Source organism: Halyomorpha halys, unplaced genomic scaffold (genome assembly GCF_000696795.3).
Source record: "Halyomorpha halys isolate HHAL.00 unplaced genomic scaffold, Hhal_1.1 Scaffold1549.1, whole genome shotgun sequence".
NCBI lineage: Eukaryota > Metazoa > Arthropoda > Insecta > Hemiptera > Pentatomidae > Halyomorpha > Halyomorpha halys.
Window position 1 is genome coordinate 86,360 of NW_027116341.1, and position 14,555 is coordinate 100,914.

At 27.8% G+C, this 14,555-nt stretch overlaps 1 protein-coding gene across 3 annotated transcripts in view; it reads left to right on the forward strand.

Annotated features, from left to right (window-relative positions):
• The first annotated feature begins 1,301 nt into the window (after positions 1–1,301).
• Positions 1,302–14,555, forward strand: part of LOC106690010 (uncharacterized) — a 49,615-nt gene continuing 36,361 nt past the window's right edge. The window contains exons 1-6 of one of the 3 annotated variants that reach the window (XM_067053145.1): positions 1,302–1,477; positions 1,649–1,956; positions 4,481–4,558; positions 5,496–5,588; positions 5,663–5,859; positions 7,276–9,376. In XM_067053145.1, the coding sequence (XP_066909246.1) occupies positions 1,419–1,477; positions 1,649–1,956; positions 4,481–4,558; positions 5,496–5,588; positions 5,663–5,859; positions 7,276–7,353 (813 nt within the window). In that variant the 5' untranslated portion in view covers positions 1,302–1,418 and the 3' untranslated portion in view covers positions 7,354–9,376. Of the gene's footprint in view, positions 1,478–1,648; positions 1,957–4,480; positions 4,559–5,495; positions 5,589–5,662; positions 5,860–7,275; positions 9,587–14,555 lie in introns of those variants that run through there. The other 2 variants (XM_014435257.2, XM_014435258.3) reach the window with 2 other exon arrangements.

Below are 14,555 nucleotides of genomic sequence, written 5' to 3' on the forward strand. Positions count from 1 at the left end.
GAGAGAGAGAGAGAGAGAGAGAGAGAGAGAGAGAGAGAGATGCTTAATTACATATTTTTACATGATATAATAAACAAGAAAGAAAACATTTTTTTTTCCACAGTTTTCTTTTACAATCAATTCCAGTGTATACACTAAATACAACTATTTCAATTTATTTCTTATTCCTTTCCCCTTCTTATCCCTTCCATTTAATAATTTTCACTTCATTTGATCAAAAAATTCACTCTCCCGAATTTTCCCTCTCAGATCCTCCCCAGGACCCGCTAAACAAAATCACTATTAGACAGCGATGTGAGATCAAACCAGAGAAATACTAGTCACAGCAGTAGATCAGTTTACAGTAAAACAGACAAATAAATAAATTTTACCAAAACAAAACTAATACACTGATTTAAAGGAAAATATAATAAAAGGTTGGTTAAAAAAAAAATACTTGATTGGATAAATAAGTAAAAAAATAAATAATAATAAAATAATTTAATGAATAAATAAGTTAAAACACACAAATCGACATAAATGAATAAAACAATAATAACAAGAAAAAAGATATAAATAGCAAGAAAACAATTTTTTAATCTTATCATTAAAAGAAATTAATTTTTTATAAACTGTTTCTATAAAGCATTAATTGAAAAACCAAACAAGTAAATTAAATTTTATATTCACTCCTTACTTTTTAGAACAGTAAATATATTTATAATGTGATTATAAATAAAATTTACTCTTATACAGTTTTATTTTTGTACAATGTGGGCTAAATAAGGTCCTAAGGAAATTTTTGATAGTTAATAATTTAAAAATGAATCTTACTAAAAAAAGATACAAAAATAATTAAGTTTATCATAATAAAAATAAATTATTTCAGAATTCAAAAATGTATGATATTAATATCATTATGTGCCTCTTAGACTCACTGTGAGTTAAATATCAATCTTATACTAATATATTTAGTAGTTTTTTTAAAAATTATGATTGCTTTATTATTTTATTAATTTCATAAAGTGAAAATTTTATTATCCCAGATAGATAACGCAAATTTAGTTTAAGAAGAAAATATCAACATAAATCAAAATTTCTTGTCTAAAAAAAAAAAATTCAAATGAAGATTTATATAGTATAAAATTGATATATGAACTTAAAGACAGGGTATATATTTTTTCTTTTATACTGAAACAGTATAATTAGAACTGTTTCAGATTGATAAAATTTTTAACTTTATCAAAACCATATCTAAAGTACCTCTTAAAACAATAAGATATTAAAATAATGGAGACAAATAAATAATGAGTGCTGTTTTGATATTGTACAATAGATGGTGGGGAGCAATCAATCTCAGAGTTTCTACCTGCTACTGTTATATAAAATCAGTGTTTATTATTTGGTTTCTGTCCTCAGTTTCTAAGTAACACAAAGATATGGGTAGATACTGGATCATTTTTGGGGCTTTGCTCATCACAACTTGCTTGATTAAACAGTAAATAAATTGAACTATTTAAATTGTCTAAATAATTATTTTTAAAAATAATTTGAAGTAGTAAATGTGAAAGTTTTATTAGACTGGGGAGGAGTAAAATAAAAATTAGAATCAATCATTTAATAATTTAAATAATTCTTTCATATATAAATTATTTACTGTATATGACAGGTCTGAAGGAAAAGTCGTTCAGCAACCAGAAGGAAAAGTAGTACAGCAACCGGAAGGAAAAGTAGTACAGGAACCAGAAGGAAAAGTTGTTCAGCCACCAGAAGAAAAAGTAGTACAGAAACCAGAAGGAAAAGTCGTTCAGCCACCGGAAGGAAAAATAGTACTGGAACCAGAAGGAAAAGTAGCACAGGAACCAGAAGGGAAAATAGTACAGGAACCAGAAGGAAAAGTCGTTCAGCTACCAGAAGAAAATATAATTTTATTAGGAGATGGAACATTTCAACTAGCAGATAATCTGACATTAAAAGGTAAGAAAGCTATAAAAGCATACATTATTTTTGTAAATATTCTAAAATGGTATCACATTAATAATGAATAAGGGATTTGAAGGAAAGAATCATTTCATCAAACTACACTATATGATATAAATCGACAAGCATAATTAAATTAATATTTTTTAAATAAAGAAACTTTAGTAAGCAAAGAAAGAATAAATTCTAAAAGAATTGAATAATAATTTTAAACATAAGATGGTTGTTAAATAACATTTTTTAAAAATAATATTATCATTATTCAATCATTTCGGCTTCAGTTTTATACTTAAACTTAACCAAACAATACTGTTTCTAATACTCATTTTTAAGTAGTACATTTTTTATTTTTAAGCTAATATTCGATTAAATCCAATTTGCCTTCTTTCATGATAAGTTCCCCCATTTGTCACTCAAATAATTTCTTACTTTATGCATTCTAAAACCTCCTACTAGAGTTCTTCTTTTATCAGCAGTTGTAAGAACAAGAACTCTGGCAGGATACACAAAATGTTGACTTGCAGGGAGAGGCCACAGTCAGAAAGTCACTGATATAAACCAAATTTGTTTTCATTAATTCTAAATTTAAAAATATTAGATATGTGTCCCAGTATCCATTATAACGGAACTTAGAAGAAAAAATATATAAAAACGATAAAAATGGCATTTTTTTCTTATTCTCCTAAAAATATAAAAACACATTCACATTTTATTGGTTTTTCTTTTTGTAGAATAGAAAACCAATGCTCTATAGACTTTTATGAGCTTAAAATAAATAAAAGTAAACAACAAAAGTTTTTAAATTTATTTATTGCTATTTACAACTGCATATTATAATAAATTTAGTAAATTTGATCTCAGTTAAAATGGAGTGATACAGGCGTGAAGAGAAACTACCCATAGGTAGCAGAACAAAAATTAAATCACTTCAAATAAAGGAAATCAAATAATTTTTTCAAGCAAAAAACAAGTTGGTATTTTTTTCCAGTTCACCAAAACAACTTAAATATTAGTTTACAAGCAGATAAAAAAATTTTTTTTAACCCAAAAATTGCTGCTGATTTTTACAAAAATTATGAAAATATTTAACAGCTCCTAGAGAACTAAACCAATCAACTTCAAGTTTTTTTGGTATTTAAATATACCAAGTGAATCAAATCAGAATCTAAAAAGTCACTTTGAATCTAAGATATAAGGCTTTATATTTATGATTGTTTATTAAAGGATTTTTTATAGCTTCCAAATCAAGCAAATGTATACTTTATCCCTATTGTTAGAAAGAGGAAAAAAAAATATTTTCAATAGTACCAACAATTATGATTTGGTCCAACTATGCCACAGTACTAATGGTTTCAGTTCAGTTTGGGGAAATATGCAAAGAAATTCACTCTTTTCAGCGAGAAAGAAAAATTTTTGTTTTTAATGCAGAATTAATTGTATGTCAGGGTTTTTTAGGATACTAAGTTTGAATATGAAGTCTTTTTATTTTAAAAAACTTTTAACCTATTAATTTGTTTTTCAATTTTGTGTTATTTTTAGAGCTAAATTTATTTCCTCACCATTTTTTTTTTTTTACTTTAATGCTCTTTTTTTTTTAATGATAAAATTTTTTATCTACTCATTTAATAATTTAAAATCATGTGACAATGTATGTTTTTATGGAAAATAATGTAATGACTTGCAAGGAACATTAAATCAAAAGATGCATTAGAAAATTACTTAATTCTATGATATTATTACAGATAGTTTTGTAATATCTGAACAGCATTTATTTTTTTGCCCTTTATTGTAATTGTTTTTATAACATTCCCCAAGAGGTTCAAACAAATTAACTGTATATATTTAATATTAACTAATTTATTTTTTAAATAATATTAACCAATTTAATTTCTTTCCAATTTTGCAATTTTTAATGTTAAATTTATTTCCAGAATACTTTTTCCTTTAAAAAAAAAAAAATGATATAATTTCTTATTTACTCATCTAACAATTTTAAATTATGGAACAATGTATATGTATGTATAATAAGGAAAACGAGATAATGATTTCTAAGGAAGTTTAAATTAAAAGACTCGTGTAAAAAATTACTTATTCTTTAAATATTATTACAGATATATTTGTAATATCTGAAATGCATTCATAATTTTCGTTCTATATTTTTATTGTTTATTAATAACTTTTATGAAATATATTTCCTATCAGGCTCAAAAAAACAGACTTTTTACAAAATGAGCATTTAACTGTAGCATTTCCATAAGACATGGACCATATCTGTATGTTATTTTGTACATTTTAAAACGAAAAATACATTTTATACATACGTACTTTCAATCGAACTCTCTTTTATCTGAATTTTGTTTTTCCTCCCTCCATGATTTCCTGAACTCTTACTATCTTAAATTTGTATCCTCTAGTCCCTTGAGTTTCAAATTATTGACAGTCAAATGTAATTTAGAGGAATTTTGAGCTAACCTACTTTTATTTGAAATGATTATCAAGCCCATTGTTTATTTTTGTTAAGGTTTCATGCAAGAATGTACAACGGAAGCTGATATTTTTCGATGCTGTGTTGGATTTCAAAGCACTGTCAATATAAAAGGTAAAGTAAAACAAAACTATTAGAAGATGGTCTGGGTGTGGTTAACATAACTCAAATTGTAAATGAATTATTTATTACGAGCCATTTTACCCCACATTGCGTGGTTAAAAAAGATACCAACATAATTAGGTAATTTTTAAACATACTGTTAAAGCCACAAGTTTCATTTATTTATAATTTGTTTTTTTTAATCATTTACCTTCCAATTGATATTTATTTTTTTGTTAACAATAAGTTTATTTTATTTCTTCTAACTATAAGTTATTTTGTAATTAAAATATGTTTAACTTTTTACATAAATAAGGGACAATAAGGAGGTTTGTTGAAAAATCCGTTGAATCACCGCCATGTTGAGCAGATTCAAATATTTTAAAACTTTCATTTTAACTTCCCATCATAATTGAAATTACAATACATTTATTACATTCTTCATTATTTTGGGTTTTTTGTGATTTTTTATTTTTCAGGTCCTTGGTTTTGTTTTTTGGTTTTTTTCTAACCGTTTATTTTTTTTTATACCCGAACCAAATATTTTACTGTGGGGAAGATATTAGTTTTTTGTGTAAGAAAAACCCCTTCCCCCAACACATTCATTAAACATATATAACATTTAAACATACATTACGAAATTTTGGTTGTTTGTATCTTTGAATTTTTGTGAAGCCCTGCAAAAAGGTGTGAAACTTGGCCTATTATAAACACTTTATTTACTATTTGAGTTATTTTGACCGCATCCAAACTATTTACTTCTTATTAAAATAAAATTAATTTCATTTAAATTTTATAGGTTATGGAAAATCAGTATTTTAGTAATATATAGATATGAAGAGGAAGAATTAATCATATATGATTACTGATTGAACATTCCTTATTTTTTCGAATTCATGATATCACTATGTATAAATTTATATTTATTTATTAATTTATTTTTTTGAAGCTTGCATTTCTCTTGAATACTTGGAAGATGAATATGGTTTTGAACTAAATGTCACAGTTGCTGGCTTAGTTATTTATAGTGAAAAAGTTTCAGGTCAGTAATGCCATTATTAAATTTTGTAAATAATTAGTAATCTTTACTAATATGTTTGTTTTATATCATTACAGCCAAAAACCCACCTCCAATTTGTTACCACATACCATACACGGCGAAGATAGCTGATGCTTGCTTCAGAATTTATGATTTGGATATCAAAAATAAAATTCTTACAGGCTGTGCCAACCTTGAAATTCATATAGAATTCTTAAAATCTTTTAAATATCGTTTAGGATGTTTTGATATACCCGTGATTATCGGCAAGAAAGTAAGCAACTCAAATTCAACATCTAAAAGATGTAAAACCTATTAGTACAAGAGCCAGGAAGAAAAAAAGGCAGTTATTTCACCCCAATTTTTGATTACTTTAATAAAAACTATATATAATTACTAGTCAATATTCATGAGTCTGCCAAGTATAGGTAAGGGAAAATAAAATGGCAGCTGTTTCAAAACCTTTAAAAAATATTAATTTTTCATTCAAAGCATTATTTAAAGAAGAGTAAATTTGCTGAAATGTTAGCCCTAATAGAGCTATTTACATCCAATAGTTCCCGAGATATAGCATTAAAAAGCAACATTTCATAAAAAAAGTACTGAAATATCAGTAGTTACTTAATTTATTTTGTGAAACCTATATTACCGGGATTATGTGACGTAGGAATGTCTATTAGCAACCAAATTAAAGCTAGTTTAACGTACTATAAAGTAGTTTATTACTTTTACCTCCATAGCAAATTTACTCTACTTTGAATGATGCTCTTTCAGATTTTTTATTGTTGTTGGTAGTATTAAAGATATAGAGCTCCGAATGAAAAATTAATTTTTTTTTAACGTTTTGAAACAGCCACCATCTTTTATTCCCCCTACCTATACTTGGCAGACTCATCAATTTTTACTAGTAATTATACATAGTTTTCAATTAAGTAATAAAAAATTGGAGTGAAATAACTGCCTTTTTTCTCCTCTTGGACTCTTTGTACTATATAAAATTAAATATATGTTCATAAAAATTTAGAGCATAAGAATAAGTTATTTATGGGTGCATTCCATTAAAAATGATAATTTTCAAGATCACAAGTACAAACATTAGAAATATCATAGTATTTAAATAAATCTCAAAGAGAAAAAAAGTTTTATTGTCAATTAAAACAGTTGTTTCATGGCCCACTTTTATCACTTTTTAAAGTCTCCTGTAATACTAAATTTTTTGGAAACCTCGAGCTTGTAACTAAGTAACTGATGATCAATCGCTGAAATTTTCATCAACCTTAGCTCATGTAGATTGTTGATTATAATAGCTAAGTGAAAGAGAAAATAAAATAGAACTAAGAAAAATAAAACATTTTTAAATTTTGGCCGTTTGATAACACTTGTGACAATTTTAAAATATAATAATTTTTAATTTTCCATTTAAAAATTTCAGAATCATCAGCTTATAGCTTCCTCTTGAAATTTTATTTTTTTTATTTCCTTAAAATGAAACTAACTCAGTGAATAAATTTATTTAAACTCAAAGGTCATGCAAGTCATCATTTTTAATGAAATACATTCTTATATATTTTTTTAATGATATTTATAAATGTTTTTACATGATACTATATATAGTAAATTTGGTGTAAGATCATAATGGAGTGATACCAGCATGTTGAGAAACTACCCATTGGTAATATTTTTACCATAGAAGGTCTCGAGGCCTTCTTGTTTTCAGGAGCATCGGAGGATTGCCAGGAATGGAAGAGGAAGGAAGTTTAGAAACTAGTACATTTCAATGGTAAGAGAGTTTATAATGGAACGATTGATATCTGGTTGAGGCTAGATAGGTTACATATAGATCATTAAGGTATTTATGGATGATTTTATTTGTGAGACAGCAAGGAACATTGAGGATTTTGTGAAGGATTTTGGATTGGATACGAGGTGAATTTGAAGGTTTATTGATGCCCCAAAGCTCAACTTCATATGTCCAGATTGGCCTTATAGTCATGTAGATAAGTCTCTTGTAATTAATTGGAAGTTTAAACTGTTTGTCTAGTAAGTGCTGTATTTGTTAGAATCGACGTGCAGTTTCCTGTCTTTCCAGTCTTGTGTGAGGATTCCAATAGGGGAATAAATTATTAGAGAAGAGTTAGTATCTAATTCAGGAAAATTTAGGCACAATATTAAGATCATTATTCAAAATTCGGACTCAAGTTATCAAATTCATGGTTCAGTTAGGGAAAGCTAACAATATATTAGAGTATAAAAACTAAAAACTATCTTCTGAGCATTAAATAGAGCCTTCTAAAGATAGTTCAAAGAAATTAAATAATAATAATAATTAAATAATAAATAATAAAAACAGAAAAGAAAATTTCAATTCCTATTTTCCGAAGAAGTGTTCTAAGCCTAATAAGACCCTTTTCCATCAAATATATATGATTCACTTTTATGAATTTCATTCAATTTTGATGAAATACAAATTATGAAAATATTTTAAAAATAATATTGGTGTGATATGATCCAATTTATGTATTACCGATGGGCTATGTAATAGCAGAAGATCGATAGAGATAAATATTCAGAAGAATAAGCTGCGTTTTGAGATTTTATCAAGAGATAAAATAATTAAATTATATGTATTTTAAGGATCACACTGGACACTTGAGGGAACATAGATATACCATTTGTACTAAAACGTACTCAATGCCCTGTAAGATTGGGATTTACTGTGACTATAAATAGAAAGTTTTCAAAAAGTCAGTTAATGTGTAGCATCAAGGGAAATAATATTTATTTATAAATGAAAGATGGTCTGGGTACAGTAAAACAAAAACTCAAATAGTGATTAAATTATTTATATTGAGCCAACGCTTTGCCCCACGTTGCAGGGCTTCATGAGAGCTAAAAAAGATACAAACGCTTAAATGATGTAAACATAAGTAAAAAAGTAAATGATAAATTAAGAGGGTAAACAATGAAACGTAAAAGGTTAAAGGCAATAAATGATAACAGATAAAAAGAAGAAAGTACAAACTAAGAGATGGAAAAAGGGGGAAAAGAATAAAATCAACAACAAAGGAAGAAAATAAATGAGTGAACAGTTTTGACAGGATGTATTGACCTAAAACACTATTTTATGCCTTTCTCTGAGTTTAGGATGGCATGTAAGATCCTCAAGAATCATCTTCTTAAAATTATATTTCAATGGATAATGGTCTATAAGGTTAATTATTATTCACAACTTGTTCCTTATCAGATTGCAAAAAATAAACTACTTTGAAAGAGTTATATAATAAGTTATATTTGCCCACCACGATCATATTTCTTTTTTACGAGCTTCCAAAAGGTTTTAACCATTACAAACCTATATATTGTAGGAGAAATAATTTCTAAGATTGCTGGGATTCAAACATTTCATGAGTAAATTAATTATTGGTATTTCCTAAAAAGGTGAATTTTAAAACTTTGCTATGAAATGTGTACCACTACAACCCATGAAGGGTGAGTAGTTCATCCACAATCCAAGATCACACTGAACTACCAGATTTCTTCCCAATTAAGAGTACTCACTTTATAGAGATTGGATGAGCTCCAGGAGGGCTCCTGAACCCACAGGGCTGACTCAGAGCTACAGTGAAACAGAAAATAATCAGAGGAACTCGGGTCCTCAGAGTTACTAACACAATGCCTTACCAATTAGCTATTAATTATCAATTATGTTTAATTCCATATCAATTAATTATTTTATCTAAAATTACATATTTTTTGTTTCAGAAAAGGTACGAACTGAACTTCATGAAGAATGATTTAATATAAAAATGTCACACCATGAATAAGGTGTGAAAATTATGAGAACAGTTATGTTGATTTACTAATGTACATTTGTATTTATTAATTTATTTTTCATTTTTGAAATTATTAATTGATATTCACATATAAAACAGTATTAATTTAATGGAATCCTTTTTATTTTTATTATTGAAATATATAGAAAATTAATTGTTTGTCCTTAATTGCCAAAATATATATAGTGAGAAAGAAGAGAAATGATTCATTATCGTTATTGAGTATCTAAATGATAGTAATATGTTATAAAATAATCCCTTTTTTGATGACTTATAAATCCATACTTTAGCATTCATAAGATACATTAAAGAACAGAAATCATTATTAATCAATTTAAACAATAAAGGTGATTGACCGAAAATGAATTAAAAGGGATTTGTCAAGATTGCATTTAAGAAAAAACGATTTATAAATAGTTTCAACTATTTATTATGGCCAACATTTCAAACCTATACTGCTGGTCTTCATCAGAGCTCGGATGGTCGTTAATTGACGATGTATAGTATGTAAAAGAGAGATGGTCTAGGTGCAGTAAATAAAAAGTAACTTTTTTTCACCAGTTTAGATTACTCGAGTGTTCAGACTACCGAAGTTCGGATTAACGAGATTACTGTCTAGTTATATTGCAACTGTAATATTATTGTTTACACAATAATATAAAATACTGAATTGAGAAGATAAAATTTATTTTATTTCTAATCACTTAATTTACCAAAATTACAATGTATTTTCCAATGTTTGTAGAACTTTTCAGTGCCTCATTTTCACTTTTGAAATATCAATTTATGAAATTAAATTAGAGCCTATGTGTTGCTCTTTGAATCATGATTACCCTCGATGGTGATTAATCCAGTGCTAGGGTCTCGGTAACTTTGAGACAACTTTCTTCCTGAGGTATCCAGGAGTTAAGGCAAGATATAATAATGTGGTCGGGATGGATAAGACAAGATTTGAACAAATGGGAAATAAAAGATAAAAGAAGAGGCAAAGCAGGAGCCGCTATTGGAAAACATTTCTTGAAGATATTGGAAGAGGATCAGCCATATACAATTGCCAATTAACAGATTAAAAAATATATACTTAGAAAGCTAAAATAGAGGGAGAAACCACCATGAGGACGACCAAGAAGTAAGTGGAAGGTTCTCATATCAGATCAGGCAAGATATCGTAGACTCACTCTGAGTAAGATTATGAAGTTGGCTAGAGAGTTATTTAAGACATTATAATAAATGCACGAGTTTAAGTTCTTAGAAAAATATTTATTTACATAAAAATTAAAATCAGATATTAAAGATAAGTACAAGATATAAATACAATGGTTTTCAATTTTATTGAGAGTGATATTGCAATTTATTATTGGGAACAACCCCTGGTTTATCTGCGGATACAAACTAAATTAAATAAACTCTGCTTTAGCAACCTTTAGAATTATTCACAATTGATTTCTTACAACACTGTATTTTATATTAGTGATGAAAATTAACACTTCACTTGTCCCTGGCAACACTATTTCCTCTTTCATAAATATAAAACTCTCATAGTCTTCCCAATCACACACTATTTCCTCTTTCATAAATATAAAACTCTCATAGTCTTCCCAATATGTCTCTCAGAGGCTGGGACTTTACCTTCAGTAATACCTCTACTTACTATTCTACTTCTGTTCTGAGGAACTTTCTCCTCGGCCACTTTAAATGATGTTCTCTTAGGTTTTCTAATGTTTTTGGTTGCTTCAAAGATATAGTGCACTAAATAAAAATTATTTTTTTTAACATTTTGAAACAGAAGTCAATTTGTATACCTCCTCACTATGCTTTGCAAAACCATCAATTTTTAATATTAATTATATATATTATTCATTAAAGTAATAAAAAATTGGGGTGAAATAACTGGTTTTTTTCTCCTCTCAGGCTCTTGTACTGTTATATTGGAAACACTGAGAATATGAAAGAACACACACAGTATAGGTCTTCTGAGAGTCCATATGAAACTTAATCCCTACAAATGCATTCAATGATAAATCCTCAATTCTCATTAATTAATGGATAAAAAATCATAATTGGAAAAACATTTTGTAACCATAACGCAGAATATCCTATAATTGCTGAAAACCTTCAAGAGAAATTTATCTTGTGGTTTTTGAAACATAAATCAACTTGCTTTCCAGATGTTAGGGTTTTTTAGTGTAAGTACTTAGTATAGCTACTTAGGAACAAACAGGATAAAATAAATTTAGCAAATAACTAAAGAATAATAATTCACGTGTTTTTTCTATAAAGACAAGAAGAAAGCACTAGCTGAGTTCACTTTATTTTATGCAGTATTCTCATTTAATGATATAGGATTACAGCCTTAAACTTAAGACCAAAGCTAAAAAAAGTTTCTCCAACCTTCAGATCATTGTGTTCATTGTGGGTATCAGAAACTGTAAAACACGTCAGAAGTTTACTACTAGAAGTAATAAAAAATACCGAAATGTGTTTAAAAAAATAGTTATTGAATAGTTTTGTTAGAAATGAGAATTTTTATTAATTTTATAATAAAAATCTGAATACCACTGTATTAGGAAAATTATTAATTAAACAAGTGAGAAGGTACATATTAAAGATGTATTTAATTTCTGGGAAAAGTATAAAATATGATATTTATTTAAGGATTGCAGAAAATAAAATTAAGAAAAAAAAAATTAAAATCTGTACCATTACGACCCATAAAGGGTCAGGGTTTCAGTACTCTGTAAAGAAGTGCTGTTACTAGACCAACAGTTGTGGAACGAGGTGATTTGGTCAGAATCACGTTCGATGCAAGATTTTTATCCAATTAAGGGTACCGAATTTATGAGGCTGAGTAGACCCCAGAAGGGCTCCATAACCCACAGGGTTGACTCACAGCTACAGTGTAACAGAAAACAATTTTCTGCCCAGCCGGATTCGAACCCGGGGCACTGGAGTTAGTAGCATCACCCCTTACCAAGTGCCACCATGCTCCTCGCAGAAAATAAAAGCTGCAGAAATATGTTAAATATAATGTAGATAATAATAAAGAGATGAATTGACAAATAATAATAATAAATACAGATAAGATAATAGTAACTCATAAATACAATACATAATACAGATTATAATAACCAATATTTTTTAATTTGACAATACAGTTAATAATAATACAGATATTAAAGGAAATGATTTATAAAAATAATTTAAAAATTCATAGTAGTAATTTAAAAGATACATTAAAGTAATATAAAACATACATAAAAACACAAACATAAAATTTACATGATAATTTTATTGAAATTATAAGTATAATAATTGTATGATTGATGGAATGTTATGATTATAAAGACAAAATTTTATGTTTCGATGGTTATATAATTTAAATATAATTTTGATTATTTCAAGTTAAAGAAGATAATTCATCTAGAAGAATGATTTGTTTTTTTTTTCAGTCAATTATTGTCATACCATAAAAGAAGGCTTTGGTTTAAAATATTCCAATAGTAATCTAATTATAATTTTATGGCATGCAATTCTTATATTTAGGCCAATGAAGCATTCTTTTAAAATTATTAAATATTTTGGAACTTACATATTAAATATTCAACCCAAGGCCAGTTCCAGAGATCATTTCTTTTTTGATGGAGGGAGGGAACTGTTAAGGTGATAACAAAATTTGTGATGCTGGAAAAGCAGGCTGGGAGTTTTTATAAATTTTTGAAGAAATTTTTATTAATCGATTGTTTTTATTTCAATATATTAATAATTGATTATAGTCATAATTAAGGTAATTAATTACTTTCTTTGATTTATCTTCAATAATCGATATATCGCAAAGTGCGAGTTAAGACTGATTTTCTCCCTCCCCTATCCAAAAAATAATTGATCGCCATCACCTGTGGGTATCTGAGATGTGCAAAAATTAGCTATAGTTGAAACTAATAGATAAAGTTGCTATGGATACGACCCTTATTAGAGAATGAACCATTGATAAATAAATATCGTATCCATGACAATTTTAGCTATTAGTTTTAACTATAGCAATTCTGTTGGGTATAGGTACTAATAAGCATATTTCAAACTCAAACTTTTTACTTTAATTTACCTATATATGAAATATATCGTAAGGGGGGGGGGAGTATTACGATCGTGCAAACTCTCCAAAATGGTCTCGGTGTTTGGACAATCTAGCTCAAAAATGAAAATTCATACAAAATTGAAACTACATATTTAGGGCTAATGTATGGCTGGGTTGTTGCAGCAACCATTTCGTTGAAATCGGCCAACCAGATATCGACATTAGATTATAGATTTTACCCTTTTTTAGGATTTTATCTAAAATGACTCAAACGATTTTGATTAAGCCTGGTATATCAAAGTAAAATTTGGTAGTATATAAAAGGGGTAATTCATTATGTTGATTAAATGTAAAATGTTTTACCATGTTAAATCTTATAAGTATAACATAGTGAGCAGCCCTATTTAAAGTCACGTTAAATATTAAATGCATAAGAGATCCTAGCGGATTTTCTGAGCAACTTGTTTTATTACCTTTTCTTCCAAAACTTCATGTTATTGTTTACTTCTAAGTTTTGATTAAAATAATTAATTATAACATGCCTAAAATGAGTAGTAAAAAGTGGAAGTGTGTGAAAGTTTGACCACTGGGTGTCTTATTGATCGTCTAACTTGTGAGAAAGAGAATCCAGATGAGCTAATTGACAACTGTTGTTACATTATTATTATTGTCATTCATTGCTTCATTTGTTTTAAAAACATCCAAAACAATACTAACATAATCAAAACACAAACTACGAGCAAGTAACCTGACACAAAACAAAACGTTGACGAGCTCAGCTGGTCTGATACGTGACGTCATTCTCCATTTAACAAACCTAGTAACAGACTCTCAGGCGTGTTATATCGTTTTAACATGCTTAATGAAAGAACCAACCCCCGTGGTAATATCTTATCCCGAGTTTCCACTTCCAATACATATGCTATCCTCTCGCCCAAAAATCCTACTTATTGGCCTACATCCCTAGAAAAACGGCCGGATATCCTTGACATATTTATCACCTCCCAGATCTCCTCCTCTCAAACCATTGTTGAATCCCTGGATGACCTTTCATCAGATCAT